The sequence below is a fragment of the Opisthorchis viverrini genome (genome assembly GCF_000715545.1).
Source record: "Opisthorchis viverrini unplaced genomic scaffold opera_v5_25, whole genome shotgun sequence".
Lineage (NCBI taxonomy): Eukaryota > Metazoa > Platyhelminthes > Trematoda > Opisthorchiida > Opisthorchiidae > Opisthorchis > Opisthorchis viverrini.
In genome coordinates this window covers 936,886-953,943 of record NW_008751681.1, presented here as the reverse complement: position 1 = coordinate 953,943, position 17,058 = coordinate 936,886, and the positions used below count along the sequence as shown (strand labels likewise).

The following is a 17,058-nucleotide window of genomic DNA, read 5'->3' as shown; positions in this document are numbered from 1 at the left end:
TTGTGCACTGTCTACGATCGATTTTTTGGGCTGTCTTGCGATGTTCACCCAAACTATGGATGACAGCTAACGCACTGAAGGTAAACGAACGTCCGTGATTGGTCAGTTTGTTTGATGGAAAGCAAAGCAACTGCGGGAGAATGTGCGCATGTGTGTGTGTGTGTGTGCAGTCACCCGCTGACCTTAGAGGGCTGACCGGAATAGGCAGTATACCGCCAGTTGTATCAATGGCATCAACAACAATCGAAAAACTCGTTTACTCGAGTGGGCAGGTGCACGTATCACGCAGAAGAAAATGACGGATCAGGATAGTGGGTGATTAGTACCGGTAACGATGGATACTACTGATGAGACATGCGAGTAGGATCTTCTCGTTAATCCACTTCACGTCTCTTGAAAAGTGAGATCTATTACGGAATTTGTGGAGTCACTTTTTAGCATTTGCGTGCATTTGAGTAACAGTCGACTAATCTCCAGGAAATTTAGGAAGACGCCTTCGAGAAGAAGGCGGATACTCAGTTTTTATAAACAAGATGCATATGAGAGTTTTGCTCCCCTGTCCAATAGTTTGTAACCGTTTAGTCGGTGTTTCCCTAATAACCAACTCCGCAGTGAAGGCCTTTTTCCTTTCACCCATATTGTGACTAGTAAATTGCAACTGTGTTGACATGACACTTAAATAAATCTACCGGTAATGATGTTCTTTAATTGAGTATGCAGCACAGAGTGCCCCAGAGCTCAGTTGGGTCAATATTCACAGTATCGAAGTACTTCTGTTGGTGATATCTTAGTTATGATGCTGATGAGACTTCAGTGACAGCCCACCGCTTCCGACTCATCGGGTAGTTCCCGTATCGTCATCAAGCAAGTTCCCTTTTTGAACTGGATTTAAACGCGCACTAGCAACCTAGATCGCCAGATTAGTCCCAAAGAAAGTGAAGCCGGCAGTGGACGATTTAATCAACCGTATAAATGGTATATCATACCGAATAGAATGCTTTAATATCCTAAATATCTGTACAAATAAATACTGGAGCTAACCGTGTCCCTTCGTTTGGCTGAATAATATAAAAACGACATATAAATCCGAATTTCGCATTCACATCTTATTTTTCAAGTGAGTGTTTAGATCCGGTCAAGTTCACCTTAATGAGGAAGGGAAAAATGTGGTTCATGAAGAATTGAGAAGTTAACGCGGACGAAGAGAGTAGTATGCTGTTGGCGAGTTTCCAACAAACTTGTATTTAATGCAGTACCTATTGTTTTTTTCAGTTATTTACGTAAATTATGTCATTATTTCAGAGAGGATATTAGACAGCGCCACAAACAATCCAAGGAGTCAAAGCAACATTGAAATATTGATCATAAACTACCAGGCAGCCTGTGAAGTTGTTTCTGTATTCTTACGTGAATACCAGTTGATTTGTGCGTTGTAATCGTAACTCACCCGGTTTCGACTGCCTACGCAGTCGACATGACATGCTTCTTAACCGATTCAGATGGACGCAAATAATTTCACTTTTAAAGCATTGTAATCTCAGCTTGAACAAGGTTGTGCGAACAATATTGTTTCAGGATGAACTCACTTCATACTGTCTTCTCTGCCAACTCACGTCCAAAACCAGAAAAGAATGAAAACAACTGCAAAGTTAGCTTCCAAAGTTCATGTGAAACTCTACATTGTTCAATTACTTACACAGCAAAAGTCTTTCAAGACCTCTCTTCGAAGGATTTTCAGCAACCTTACGAGTAGCAAGTTACAAATATACATGTATCGCGATATCTCGAATATCGTACCAAATGAAACCTGAGACGGCCTGGTGCAGTACATTCAGTTGCCTGGAAACACCATGAACGTGAGATTCAGCTGGGTTTCAGGTGAGTCTCTAGCAAAAAACCAAATTTTTTCCGCAAATGAGTGTATTTCGTTACCTGGGTAATTACATATCTTTTAGAAATCGGTCCCTACTTAACAAGCCCCCAACAAAGTTAAAAATCATAGAAAAACGTATCCCTACGCCCGTTCTAATTTTATTTACAGGTTTCCGGAAAGTTCCTGCCCCCTGTTCTTGTTAATTATAAGTTTTGACCTTGTGTTCGGCCGTTTTTCTACTGCTACTAGAAGCCTGGACTCGCAGTGAAATTGGCCGCTCGTGGCTGCAAGTGTACTTTGTGCAACCGCGTAGTGCTACCTCCAATGTGCGTTGGTCGCATCCCGGACTACCGAGTAATCCATCGTTTTCATCATAAACCACCTGCAGTGAATTTGTTAATGTATTTCTCACGTAACGCGTTGACAGGAAAAATGAACGAAATTGACTTAGCGGTAACAACTGTGGTGTGTCTGGTAAAATTCACCCAATAAACTGAAAAGCACGCAGGTGTATTACTGTCTGAGTTCAAATGTTGGCATGATTAAGCCTAACATTCGCTACATCTACTTATGGAAAAGGCTCAGGTTTAAATAGTATCTAGAACAAACCTAAACAAGGTTATTCATTAGAAGAATAACACATGAACCCTTCACTGTGTTCCACAAAATCTGTCCGAACAGATAAATACGTAGAGGCTTTGAATGACTGAATGGTCCAAATAGGATATGTGAAGACGCCCGCACATGGAAAAAGTATCTTTCCTGAAATAAGCAGGTCACAAGGTCATTGCCAAAAAGATCCATTTATTATTACATCCACAATTGACGTTTCGTCCTGTGTGTGACACCTATCTATTGTAAAAAGCCGAGTAGCACTGTACAGCTCTTATTGAAAGCCGTCAGCAATTCATGAAATTCAAGGCAATTTCGAATCAGCGACCTCCCGCTTAGTGTTTGAACACCTAATCGTTTGGCCACGAGCGGCTATTCAGTAGTGTGATTAGCTTTCATTTAGACAAGCTATAGCGCAGCTCATCCTTCAGTGACGGAAAGCACATCACGTTTTCACGTACTGACTGACTCTTCAAGTGAAGACGTTTCAGAGCTTCACTCACCTTGTGTTATTGTTCTTTCTCTGAGCTACTTATTGGCTCATGGTAGTTTGAAGAGGTTTGGTAATTCACAATTGAGGTGTTGTTCTGTAAGTCCAGCTAGTTCTTACATTGTTTGAAATGCACAAGTGGGGGGATTTGAGGTGATAACAGACTCATTACACTTATTACTCTTTACTATTGATTACTACTCCTACTGACTGCTCCTTGTTGCTGTGTGTTTTAAGTTTCCCGGAGCATATCAGATATGATCAATCACTAACCACGGGTACCGTTTGCAATCTATGCAAACCTCCCTGTCAAATGGTTGCCAACCGACATGGTCTGAAAAATATGGGCGAATAAAGTCCATGGAAATTACTGAGATACTTCAACTATTTTTGATGTACTTGGTTTGTTTAATTGGGAGGTCTTATAAAGTAATTTAATTTCTTGAATTCGAAAATCCGCTGCCGGTAACCTTTCGTTAACAATACGGTGTACTAATCCAAAAAATGGTATTTTTGAAACAAACCATTACTCTAGTTAGGGACCAATCCAATTAGAGCATACAATCGTGACATGTTTTATTCACAGAATTCACAGAATAGTATCTGCGAGCATCTACTTGTCAAAAAGTGGCAGCTTATTTCTGGTGCAGCCAGATTAAGGTTTTCCACCACTACGCCCTTCTGGGTCATAGGGAAACTCCTGCGCATTTTCATTCTTCCTAACCAAAGTTTAGCACTGACAGAAGTAACATCAGGAACATTGATTTTCTAGTCCATTTATTCCCTAGCAGATACCCAAATAAAGAGCCACGGTGCAATTCGTGTGCTCGAGTAACAAACTAGATTTGAACGTGTTCGAATGTGGGGGAAATGACAAAAAATGACATCCCAAGAACGTGCACAGAAGATCTGAAGTTTGGTCACTGTTATTTCGAAACCTTAACACGAAAGTATATACCACTTCAGCTTGCCGTTGTGATGACTTACCCTGTTTCACAGCTTCGATGTCGCTCGTGTAAAAATCCATTTCGTTTTATAACTACTTGGAGAAGTTAAGTAGTATGTAATCAATGTTTTGGCACCTTGAAGTCACTGATGTTTGATTCGAAGCTCATCGAAACATGAGGGGTACTCGTGCGTTAGCGGCTCAAAAGTAGGGTGGAAATAACATAAATGCAAAACCACCAGGTAGAAGAAAAGTACCTCTGCAGACCCTTTCAAACCAATCGCTATCCGAGGAATTCTATTTCGAGATCCCTGAGAATGTAACTCGATCGATTCAACAAAAGTAGCAGAAAACTAACATGATACAGTCTCATACATCATGGACATTTCCAAAGTGTATGCACGGCTGTTACGACAGCACAACATAACGGCATCATTAAAACCAACGAACATGCTTCCGAGGGCAGTGACAAAGTCAAAATAAGGACTGAAAACCACAAAATAGGAGACCCGTTTTAAATGCAAAACCCAATGGAGAGATTGTGACAAACGCTAATTGGGCGGACTGAAGAGGAAACCACTCACCAGACTGCACGAATAGCAACTTTCCGTTAAGCAAGCTGACTAATCCTCACTCGTTTCCGCACACGAAGGTCAAGAAAGACATAGATTCATCTGGGACAACGTCCATATACTATCCTTAACAAGAACCAGGAGTGAACATGAGTTTGTGGAGACTTGGCACTTAAATGGGAAATCCATTAACATGCACACCGAGATACACCCAGTCTACCGGATTTTCACGAACAAAAAACTTAAAGGCACTGAAGCCCCAAACCGTTCAATAGACGAGAAAATGAGACGGTAAAGACCACCAGGAGGACACAAAACGCTCGGCAAAAATCAAAACTACTGGGACGGTCACACGAGCCAAAACCAAATGGTCCAAAAAATATCGAATGAAGGTTGATTCGAGGATTACATGAACGGGTCAAAGGCCACAAAGAAACCGAAATGGCAAACGAAACGAGCAAAACCCAAGAAGGGAATCTGCCGAAGAAAAAAGTGTTCAAATGACCGATCAAATGGTAAGGAGATCGGCTAGAAGGCATGCACAAAAAATCAAGATGCAGTGATCGGCAATGAGGAAGAGAACTACTCTAGTGAAGCTATTCAATAAACCAACCACATGCAGGGTAAGTGGACCACTACGTAAAATCAATCCCGAGATGGCCAATCAAATTAAGTGCCAAAAAATCTTCGAACAACCGATCCCGTCCTACACACTAACTACGCTTTTGAAGCTATATAATCGCAAGCAGGATTGGTGAAACCACCCAACCACGGGACGCACTGAGGAAACGTGTGCAAACCAGTTTCCCAGCTCGGTGAAGAGATCAACTGCCACCTGATCAATAGTTAAGCAACCCATAGAGCTACAATTCTTGTTGTTGGGGTTCCCGATACGGAAATTTGAGTGACGCGTAGGTTCGACAATCCCGAATATCAAAAGGAAGAATTGGGTTCCTAATTCTACGGTACTGTTCACGTTCGGAGGGTCAACAAGCCCACAGATTTGTCACAAATGACGGCGAGCGGAATCATGGCTAAGTAGCGTGGGTTGCGGTCGTCCCGTCCGATGACGCTCTCGTGATTCTCATTGGACGTGCGATCACACGAAAACCTATGAGAAAACAAGTCAAGGAATGCTCAGCAAACGGGACATGAAGGCACATGGGCAAGTAGGTCAGCAGCGCACATTCACAGAGACATATGTCAACACAAGTGTCGGAAATGACGGCCTCTGCGGCAAGGTGAGTGGCGGGTATGAATAAGCAAAACAACTGGAAATCAAAAGTACATAGGCGGAGTAAGCAAATGAATGGAAGAATTACCATAAGGTCAAGTTAGATTCAACACTAGTGGTCTGTTATGAATGTTTTATCTCCACGCGCGGCTAGTTATAACCAATGACTATTCAAGTCATTCTGCCCGCATGCAAGCATCCGTGAGAGCGTGTGTATCTCCTAATCGCGTCAAATTCTGTTTCAATACAGGCGTTTCGGTAACCTCAAGAGCAGTGTTCCTTCATGAAACTAATGGGAGTCCATCGACAGCCCACGACCGGTTTCGCCCTTCTTGGGGCTCACCAGGTAGGCGCAGTCCCCGGGTTTCCGTCAATCTTATGTCCTACTTGAAACCAAAATGCACGAAATTAGCGAATATACACTCATCCTGGGTTCCAGGTGAGTCTCTCGAAAGAACGAAATTAGTTTGCGGATGAGTGTATATTCGCTAATTTCGTGCATTTTGGTTTCAAGTAGAACATAAGATTGACGGAAACCCGGGGACTGCGCCTACCTGATGAGCTCCAAGAAGGGCGAAATCTGTCGTGGGCTGTCGATGGATTTTCAGCAACCTTATGAGTAGTACATTACAAATATACATGTATCGAGATATTTCAAATCTCGTAGCGACTGAAACATGAGGCGGCCTGGTGCAGCACATTCAGTTGCCTGAGAACATCATAAACGAGAGATTCAGCTGGGTTCCATGTGAGTTTCTCGAAATAACCAAATTAGGTTGCAGATGAGTGTATATTCGCAAACTAATGGGAGATTCTGCAGCGTGCACAAAAATGCATAAGTGTATTTTTATCTTCGTGTATCCGCGGTTTCAATGTTCCTTATTTACTCCAGCAACTTTGGGTCAATGTCCTAATCACGACTATGATATTACCCCAAAGCCTGTCGCTTTCCCCAGTATGACAGCGCACAAATAAATGTAAATATAGGGTAGGAAAGTGTTCTGGAGAAGCTCGAGTTCCGTATCTACCTAGGAAGAAAAGTTGCAAAACTAGATGGATTTTGGCCGTCTTCTCAAAGGGGATAGCGCTTTCATTTTGGAACGTGGAATGGTTTATCTAAAAGGACAAAACTGGGAAGATGTAGTAACAATGGGGTGATAAAGCACCCGGGGCAGCTTCGTGTTGCATATTTTGCTTTGTTTCACCTCACTTTGTTCACTAAATACTCATTGTGACCTTGAAACACTATGTCGGCTCACCATTCAAGAAACCCAAGTGTAACGCAGTTGAAACCCGACTGTACCGGATTGTATGTCTATCATATGACATTATGTGTGCCTCTCCCTCCCTCTCTTCCCCTATTGCAGGTACCACGGACGGGTCACCACGGGCCCTGGACAGGGAAGAGTATCCCGCTTGTACACCCCCCCAACTGACCTTGACTCAACTTTGTACACCCCCGACTTCCGATTTCGGTTTCGGTTGAATACACGTGTGTCGTTACCACGCTCCGGTGTTCTCTTCTGTCCCGCCCGACCTGTGCGCATGTGTGCTGTGTATACCGTATGAACTCATTAATACCAGTCCGTATATCTGCACATTTCAGAACCGACGTGTGCCGTCGCTACATCCTCTCGAACATCGAATACCGCTGACTTCCTGACGTCCCACGCCACAATATTTTGCAAGACCATCGAAACCGTTGACTTCCTGACGTCCCACGCTACACAAGAAGCCAAGCCGTGGAGATCAAAACCCGGATACAAAAACCACCAGCAGTGCGCCTCAAATAGGGTTTCTTTCTGGAGTTTTGCGGACTGCCGCACTCTGCGTGGCTTCCTATCATTCCAAGCAGCTTCTGGGTGTTCAAACGTACAGAGTAGAAAACATCGAACGCACAATGCATTTCTTTGCCCTATCGTGCCTGAACTTGACTGGAATGTAACGGTACTGATAAGGACAACCCTCGCGGACCAAACTTTAACGGTCCCAGAGTTGGTATGGTAGTCGAGCAGTTTCTACTAATGTCCCCAGTGTACGCTCCATTTGAAATATCGATACAGACGAAAAGCCGTCTCCATAAGCTTGATTTCCCATCTGGAAGATCCACACAGATGTCCATAGAACTGCCTTATTTTTTGGGAGTTCTCCGATTTTTTTGTTTTGAGTACGTCCCAGAGGTTCACAACTTCACTTGGACAATGTAATAGAATTAAGGTAATGTTAACCGTCAAGTTACTACAACTACAATATTTTTTTCTTTCGGTATAAGTAATACAGTACGGTACGGTCCGCGTCCCTTTCCGACCCCTTCGAGTAGGCTGGAATCTGAGACCATACATCCATGACCTCAAACGTTACTTGTTTAAAAGTCCACGTCTGAGCTCTTGTGTATCTTGAAACTAACGGAACTGTAGATTAATGGAATCCATCGTAAGGATGCGCATTATGCGAACAAAAGTCCCCATGCTACTGGCCCCGTTCCGGCACTTTCAACCCTAAAAAAGGAAATCGCTAATTCTTCTTGTTCACGCACTGATGCTTTATAGCAAGGGTTCGGTTTCGTCACTGGGCGACTATTCTAGGAAACACTGAGTGATAAACTTCCTGTGCGTGTTATTTTGCACGGTTAGTTTTCGCACTCTAGAATGAGTGCAGCAGCACTTAGGTTAAAAAACACAACTCTATTTGTCTTCCACTCTAGAGACACACAATCATATGAAGGAAAGATGATATTTGCTCCCGTTTTCCCAAATTATAATCTTGCCTAACAAGCACACCGCGCGTGGGGGAACTGTCGACTGAACTAGGGACACTATTGTCTACGTGGACCATTGCAACCGCAGTATCCAACTAGTCGGAATAACAGGACAACGACTTCACTGATAGGGTTGACTCAGAAACACTTGCCGAACAATAAGTAGATCTGCATCTGGGGTGTCTCACCGGGCCGAACCAATGCATGACCAGCCGGCAGTAAGTTCCATTCAGAAATGGGCTGCACTGTGGATTCGCACTCTTGTTTCCTTGAAAAAAGAATTATAACAGAGTGAGGTATTGCGAGATCCGAAACCGACTGAACAGATTAGACCTACTTCGTTTTAGCAAGCTCTCTTTGCCCATACAGGCCGCTACAGCCGAGTAACTGATACGGAGAGCTGACCTGCATACACCACTATCCTTTTAGCGTCACATAATTAGGATAACGATGACATCAAGAAGCGTTGATGCGTCGCACTTTATAGCTCTGTACAAATCCAACAGCATAACTTGCTGACGAAAGTGATATTTTACTTGGAACTCGTTTTGTTCCAAATCTTGGTAAGAGATAAAAACGCGAAGCTGGACAGTAAAACGCACCAAAATGCACAATAATGTCGATTGGAACGATCGACTGAAGCATGGGTTGGGTACAGTTTCTTAAGCAATATAAGTAGCATTTCAATACCAAAATATAGATAAAAACATACTATTGAAACGACAAACCACGTATTTTAGTAGAAAATAAAACATGTTAGCTTGGAACGTAACACCTTGTGCGAATACGCGTGCCTGTATTTGAAATCCAAGAAGGGAAGTCATTAAAAAAGAAATGTTACGAATGACCGAGCCTGGCTTCTACTCCTGAAAATATTGATCGAAATCAGTTCTCCAATGCCCGGAATTCGGTAGAAACACAGTCTTCTCGATACAATTAGAACTTGTTTGTGTGTTTATGCTAAACATCAACGCTTTATCATAGTTACCGAATTACGATGAGTTTTATCTACCGGAACAGCGACTAGTTCGACAAAAACAAAGTGGTTATGTTGATCATGTTCTAGTGGAATGATAAAAAATGCCCCTTGTTATTCACAGCAATTATAGCAGTATGTGATCATGGGAGATTGGTGTACACTAGCAGCCGAATCTAAACAGTGGTGCGTTTCATATATCAGTATCCCAACTACTGATTTAGGCTGGAAAACTATTATAGCGCACTGTCCTTATGGGCACCACAGTTCATCTAAACTATGGAACTACTGAAATTTGAACCAAGCGAATCACTACGTCTAAGTAGTCCAGTATCCTGACACCGTTAGTAATTACGACCTCCGGAAAATCCCAAGAGTTTGTCCGACAGAATCCCCGCTACGTGTACGTGATGGTTACGCTTGTGACAGATGTTGCGGTGTGCGGTTCACTGACATGTCAGCTGTGTTCGATTGTCGCGCGCGCGCTTACACTGACACCCGTCGTGATACGATTTGGGTGGCCGTTTTTTGTGTGTAAACACCTGCGACCAATGTGTCATCATCATAAGATTTGCGCGACAGCAGTCATATCTAAAAACTATCACTGGCGGCTAAAACCCTTGGTTTCCCTATTGTATGATAAACAAATCTGTCGGCTAGTAAGTCACCAAGGGGATATTTTCATTCACCTTTTCCAGTATGACTAGTATATGAAGTGCTGCAGCTCGGATCGTGCATCAATGCGGCGTTCGAATCAATCATTGCTAACCACGTTCATCGGACAAATTTTACAGTTGGTAATCACACATTGGTGCACCGTAAGAAAATCCAGAACAGGCTCAACGCTTCCTCTACCGCTCTCACTTCCATGCCGTTATTTGTACACAACGACTCAGGTGAAGCTGCAGGTGCTCAGGAAGATCTGATCACCGTTTTTTTAGTAACACGTTTGTTTCAGTAGTGATTTTTAGCTAAAAGTAAATTGTGGCACTCCGAAAACCAATCCACAGTTTTAACCCCAGGGAACCTGCAGACGTCGCTTCCGACTATCCCTAAATATTCTTATTAGTTGTTCGCCATAAATTTGTTTTCAGAGGTGGCAATTTATCCGCGAAATTTTCATCCCCAATCCGTTCGTCGTTGCATAACGGCCTCGCCAGTTGCCGATCAGCTCAGTGAGCAAAGCGCTGCCCAGCATGTGCTACCAGCCTTCCCTAACTCGCTACTGATTAAGCTTAAGTAGCTGCATTATAAGGATATATTGCTTGCGCTGGGTACCTGTGCCTGCACGCTTGCTGGACGAGGGCCAGTGAAAAAAACACAACAGGCATAGATAAACATGTGGTTGATAAATCAGCGGCCGTCATACCACCACAAATTACAGAGGTGCGTGTCAACTTCATACGGTCTACTTACTAGCCATTCCCAGGCAACTTCCACACCGTCAGAAGGCTGTTGCATTGATTGATTCCTGCGCGATCAATGATAGTGCGAAATTGGGCGCAGAAAGTGGCTGTGGCAGCAAGCCACATGGCCCGTTTCATGTATGCACGTGAAAAGAGGTAGTAGCATGACGGATTACAGTTAACACCAGAACTGAACGTGGGACAGTTTAACAGTCACGATTCGTGAAAAGCCCTGAAGATTTGTAAGATGGGGATAATCAGCAGTCGAAAATCGATTTTGCGTAGGTGTTGCTCGAGAGTTTCCATAAAGTGGGACAAGGGTTCGAAGTACAAAGCTATGTGATTGTTGACATTTTGCCTGGACAGAAAGAGCTACGTCAAAAGGGCAACTTAAGATAAAATGGGCAATACTCAGTAATGTATACATTCTCGTCTTCTGATAACAATACTAACTAGTCGGGGACCGAAGTGTCCTAAAAATGGATGGAAAGGGTACGTTGACCTGAAAACGTTTGTTCTGAATACTGGAATAGTTTTTTCTCTGTTTCGAAGTGATTGTTTTATGAATACTGGATAGTTTTTTCTTCTGTTTCGAAGTGATTGTTTTATCCATTTAAACTTGATGAAAGTGATTTTTGATTCCTGATCAGAGGGACAGCTGCGCGACACCGAGTTACAGTCCTTCCGTCGTTGTAGCAACCGGTTAACTCCGGTCTATCCTTTAGACAGAGAACTTTATGGTTTGTGATGATGAATCTGTCACTTTATAGGCTCCAGAAATTGAAAAATCAATCACTCTCAGTTGACAGGCTAAGTCTAAATTTAGGCGATTTTGTAAATTAAATTTTCCTCTGAATTGACCCGATTGCTAAATTTATTGTCCCGGTAAAACATATCACTGTTTATCTATTTTTATTTTTATTCAGAACAGGTAGGAATGTGATAACTCTTCACCAAGATCATAAATTCTTACACAGATGTCACATAAGGAGCTTGGTAGAACAATTGGCAGCTACTGGCTACCGGTCCATCAGGTAGAAGTGCGATCAGTCGACTTGGAATCTGAGTGCATTTTTATATGACTTGAGTGCAGAGTCCGTTCAAGCTCAGTTGGTACAGCAACCCGCTTTCCTGGTGCTTGGCCTCTGTTTTTTACACTTAATTTGTATTGAGTCGAAATGCTAACCATGAACTAACTCCAACACTTGGGATTATGTGTCATGGAGCTCGGCAAACCAAGAAAAGCAAGAATCCAGCTTATGTGTAACGTATTATGTGTAATGCAGACTCTTACACTCCTCCCAAGATTCGTAAGCTGATAAGAATTAGGCAGCTCCTACCATCCTACTCATTGAAACTTGTTATTCTTACACTAAAAATAGCATAAGATCGGATAATGAACTGACTTTGGTGGGATGGAAAAGAGGAAGCCTCCGAACAGGCTTCAAAATCACCGGATTGCATGAACGCGCCCCGCGGGGCTAAAGTGCCACTGGGATAATGAAACTTAGCTGAACACAAATTTGAACATACGAGTACAGGTGTTGTCGTCCCACAGAAAAAATTTTGCTCGTTGTCATTTCGTCAAAGAATTCGGAAAAATCCAACCGTACCATGTACTCCAACCACCTTTGGTAATAAGCTTCCTGGGTGTGTTGATACACAGAACATCCTCCTTATCGGACAACGCGTAGTGCGTACTGCCATTTTAATTCGGTCATTTCCTGCGTTAGGATGAAATGGCCTCTTGGTGTCTCACATTAAGCCTTCTGTGCACGCTGATAGATGAGAAAGATGTCATATATGTATATCAAATTCATGCTTCATAAGCAAGTTAGAGAGCGTAGCAACCCGCAATTTAAATACTAGACTTGTCAGTCCGGGTTTCCGGAGTTGATTATAACACCAACCTCAGTACAACTTTAGAGCAGAGTACTTCTCTTTTGTTGGTATGTGAGTGGTATAGAACATGCGCAATATTCAGAGCGACTCTTGTTGGGTTTGCTGATCCCGTCAACTGAAACCAAAACATTCAGAATGAAAATTACCGTTTGACAGAAGAGCCACGAGAAAGGTTATCAAGCGTCAATCGATGAAAACGTGCGTCCGCTGGATTTCTTAACCCCTGAGGTTGATAGGGTGGAAACTGTATTGTACGACTGAATCTTGGCTTTGATGAAGTTAATTCATTCATGCCTCTTTGTGAATTGACAAAACAAGGCCCGAAAAGTGGACCGACTGTTTTGCTTCCGCTTATCTCAGAAAATGCTCTCTGGTTTGTCTTGTAGATATTGTTGTATAGACCCGAGTTTCGGTGATTGATCAAAAGTTGAGAACGGCGGGTCAGCAAAAATTAGAAGTGAACGAACGAACTCTTATCAAAAGGTAACAACCACCACCCAAATTTCTGAGTTGTTCAAAAGGGTCATTACCAAAACTACGTCAGCTTTGTGTGTTTCCTTGAATCTTCTAACGGATTTTAGTGCCATTTCTCAACAAACGAATTCTGAACTTATTCTGGTCAAATTTACCTCAAAAGAGGCGGCCGACTTCTTATCTGTTTTACTTATTTGACAAACTAAGCAGTGATTATCTTTAACTATTTCCGTGATAACATGAACAATCGTTTAATGTGATTGTTCACGTTCCCGATACGGCAATCCCGAATATCAAAAGGAACAATTGAGTTCGAAAGTCTACGCAGTACTTTTTACACAAGGGTAAGCAAATTTGCACGAAAACCTCAATTGTCCACGTTCGTACCATCAACATGTTCACAAGCTTGTCATTGATCGGCACAGTGCAGTGTCAACATCCACACATCAAACAGCAGTGATCGGAATGTTGGCCCAGTAAACGGGGTTGCGGTTGCCAGTTCCGACGACAGTCTCGTGATTCGCACTGGCGGTGCCAACACACAGTACCTATGGGAAAACAAGTGAAGGCAGGCTCAGCAAACGGGACAGGAACACGCATGGGTAAGTGAGTCAGCGGCGCACATTCACACAGACATGCTAGCATACAGGTGTCGGATGGGACGGCCTTTTCGGCAAGGTGAGTTTGCGCGTACAAATGAGCAAAACGAGTAGAGATTAAAAGTATATAGATGAAGTAAGCAAATGAACGGGGGAATTATCATGAGGTCGAGCTTTATTCGTGATTGTGTCGCGCATAAGATAAGAACGGAACAGGACCATTCTACAGCAACATTTGGTATCCTGCTGCTCTCGATTTTCCCTCAGAACCGATTCCCATGCTATTTTCAACAGGTTTAATCGGACTGAAACATTTCTGCCCCGTTATTGCCGCAGTAACCTTCGAAACAATTCACAGGATTCGCTCTCACTCACGTTCGGCCCTCCAATGCCGCACCGCAGTTGTCGACTGTCAGTGATTAATGAGTTGGACACAGTGTTTTGTTTATCCTGGGATCGTGGGTAAACCAAATGTGACATCTTTCATTTAAAGCACCACGAATGTTGATAAGTCAAGTTTGCTTAGGCTATGCGAAGGTCAAGGCAACATGTACTAAATTTCGTTTTCACACAATCGTACCACTCGTTTTTTTCATTTTTGCTTCTGTTTATTCCCTCTTAGGCGAGTCCACCTCACAGAAGAGACCTTTCAGATCTAAACAGCTGTAACTGTTTTACCAGTGTGGGTCTGGCTAGCACATATCTGAAGCTAAATCAGTTGTCCATGAGTACAGTAAAACAGGTCGTTGCAGAACGCAAGTATAGCACAAAGTAACAACGTTGACTGACTCGCAACATACTTGACCATTCCACACGTTAACGGAGAATGTTTACAGCGAACTCACCGATTTGAGAGACTGTTCATGTTGTCTTGAAGTAGATTCCTTCTAGATAGGTGGAAAGCTTCACAAAGTCTACTTGCATTTCCAAAGTCATTTGACCTGTTGCACTGCTTCCTGCTTACCACATTTCCTATGGACTCATCAGTCCGCGCTCGCCTGTCGATAACAGGCACACAAATAAATCTAAATCGTTATGCAATATTGTGCAAAACTGTTAAGGACTGTCCTCACTCTTGCCTGCTCAAGAACAAAAGGAATGTAAATTACATACAGTTCAAGTATTCCTTCAAAACGCGCCCAGGAAACAACTGTCCACCGCGGTTCTTGAGCCAGTATTCAAAAGCGTGTTCTAATATCGATCCGTTTTTCTCGTTTTTAAAGGAGCTTGTTTTGACAGCAAGTATGCTTTGATTGTCTTGAAAACCGAAACCAGCAACCCACATGCCGGCACGATCAAAACACGAACTGGCCCTGGTGGGGTTTTGTGTCAATTGTGGAATCAATGTCAGGGAATAGCTCAATTGTGAGTCACATACATGTAGTTACGGCGAATACTGGGCCAATCCTGCTAGCTAAACTAGAAAAGTGAGAAGTTCTGAGTTGCCTGTTGTGTGGTGCAGTTTAAAAAGTACCTAAAATCGTCTGAAAATTGCTTACAACGAGGAGTTCGCGGCCTTACATACTTCTCACAACCATCAACTCCCCAAAAAAACCGGAAGACTAGTGAACAGCCTACAACCTGTTTCGTTCTTTCCGGACTAATCCAATAGGCACAGCTCCGAGATTCCCTCAAACTTAGTTTCTAACTGAACCCTAGTTGTATCCAATTTGAGAAATACTGTCATCTGCAGATGAGAGGTTGCGCTGGCTAAATCTCCCGCTAAAACCGAATTTGTTTGAAAATCTCATCAATATAATTAGCTCTTCGCTAATTTACCTGTGTTTTCAGTAGAATCTGTCTGTACTATCCTGTGCTAAGACCGTAATCTCAAAGCAAGGAATTGGTTAGTTAGCCTAAACATACGATTCAGGTGTCCTATCTGACAGGTAACGTGTAGTCTAATTCACCGACGGACGGCCAGTAATAATTGCGGCGAAACCGAATTCTACGAACTCCACCTGCGTGTGTTCAGTAGTTGCAATTGGGTAGTGAACAATATATTGAATAAAACGTGGGCAGACAGTATAGATAAGCAGACTGTGGTTCTATAAGAAATCAACAGTAAATCGTGAGGTGAATTAAAGATAGGCTTACGGCTAGATTGAACCTTGAGCAGTTAGCAACACAGTATGGCACATGAAGGGCAGTGTGCTATCGAACAAATTAAGTGGGAAAATGTGCAGTTCATAGTGGGACAAAATGTTCAACAACAAACCTAGAAATGAATGTGAACAAATCGACTGTAGAAAAACGGTTGATATAGAGTCGACTTTAAATAAAATAGAATAGCTCAATCTTGAAACTTCAACAGTCCCCACGTAATTGTTGGGGATATCAATATCCCCCCAAAAACTCTGCATTTTTATGTGGGCTGGCGAACTTCCGGCATCTTCAAGGTCAAACTATGAATATATATATACATTGTCATTTTTTCCCAAGATCGCCTGTTGATCGCGTGTTGTTGGATCATTAAAGTTTGTGTCCGAGGTTTTTCGTCTTCTTACTATCCGCCTCGCTAGGAGTCTGGATCAAGCAACATAGCTGGGGATAGAGTATTGCCACAATCCACATATCATTTTGTTTGCTCGCTGCGTGACCGAACCGTAACATATTTGGTGACGCAAGATGGAGGCAGAACAACTCAAAGCAATGTTTGAGCAACAACTGCAACTCATCAAAGTACTTACGGAACGACTATCAATTACATCTTTGGCTTCACCGGCTGCGTCGAGCGTCCCACAGTCGGTTGATGGAATCGCTGGCAGTATCAACGAATTCTGCTATGAACACTCAGCTGGCATAACGTATGATGCTTGGTTTCGTTGCTATGAAGACCTGTTCAGGGTCGATTTTCACTTCAAGATGATAGTTGGAAGGTTCGCCTCCTGCTCCGCAAACTTGGACCCGCAGAGCATGATCAGTACGCTAACTATATAGTTAGCGTACTATCTGCGTACTATCTGCCAAAGAACTCGCGCGATTTCACTTTTGATGAAACGGTTCACACGCTTTCACAAATATTCGGTGAGCAAACGTCACTTTTCAACATCCGTTATCGATGCATGAAGCTAGTGAAGAGTGATGCAGACGACTTCCTCACATATTCTGGCATCGTGAACCGAGAATGCGAACGGTTCAAACTCGGATCGTTAACGGAAGATCAGTTCAAGTCGCTGATTTTCATATGTGGTCTACAATCCCCGAAGGATGCAG

The 17,058-nt window shown here is 42.9% G+C and overlaps 1 protein-coding gene across 1 annotated transcript; it reads left to right on the top strand.

The window, feature by feature from the left end:
* Window positions 1-6,974: 6,974 nt before the first annotated feature.
* On the top strand, window positions 6,975-13,809 carry T265_02142 (hypothetical protein; the record flags this gene model as incomplete). Its single annotated transcript, XM_009166316.1, has 3 exons — window positions 6,975-7,036; window positions 7,095-7,290; window positions 13,669-13,809. 3 exons carry the CDS (start codon window positions 6,975-6,977, stop codon window positions 13,807-13,809), a joined length of 399 nt encoding a protein of 132 aa, XP_009164580.1.
* Window positions 13,810-17,058: the final 3,249 nt, after the last annotated feature.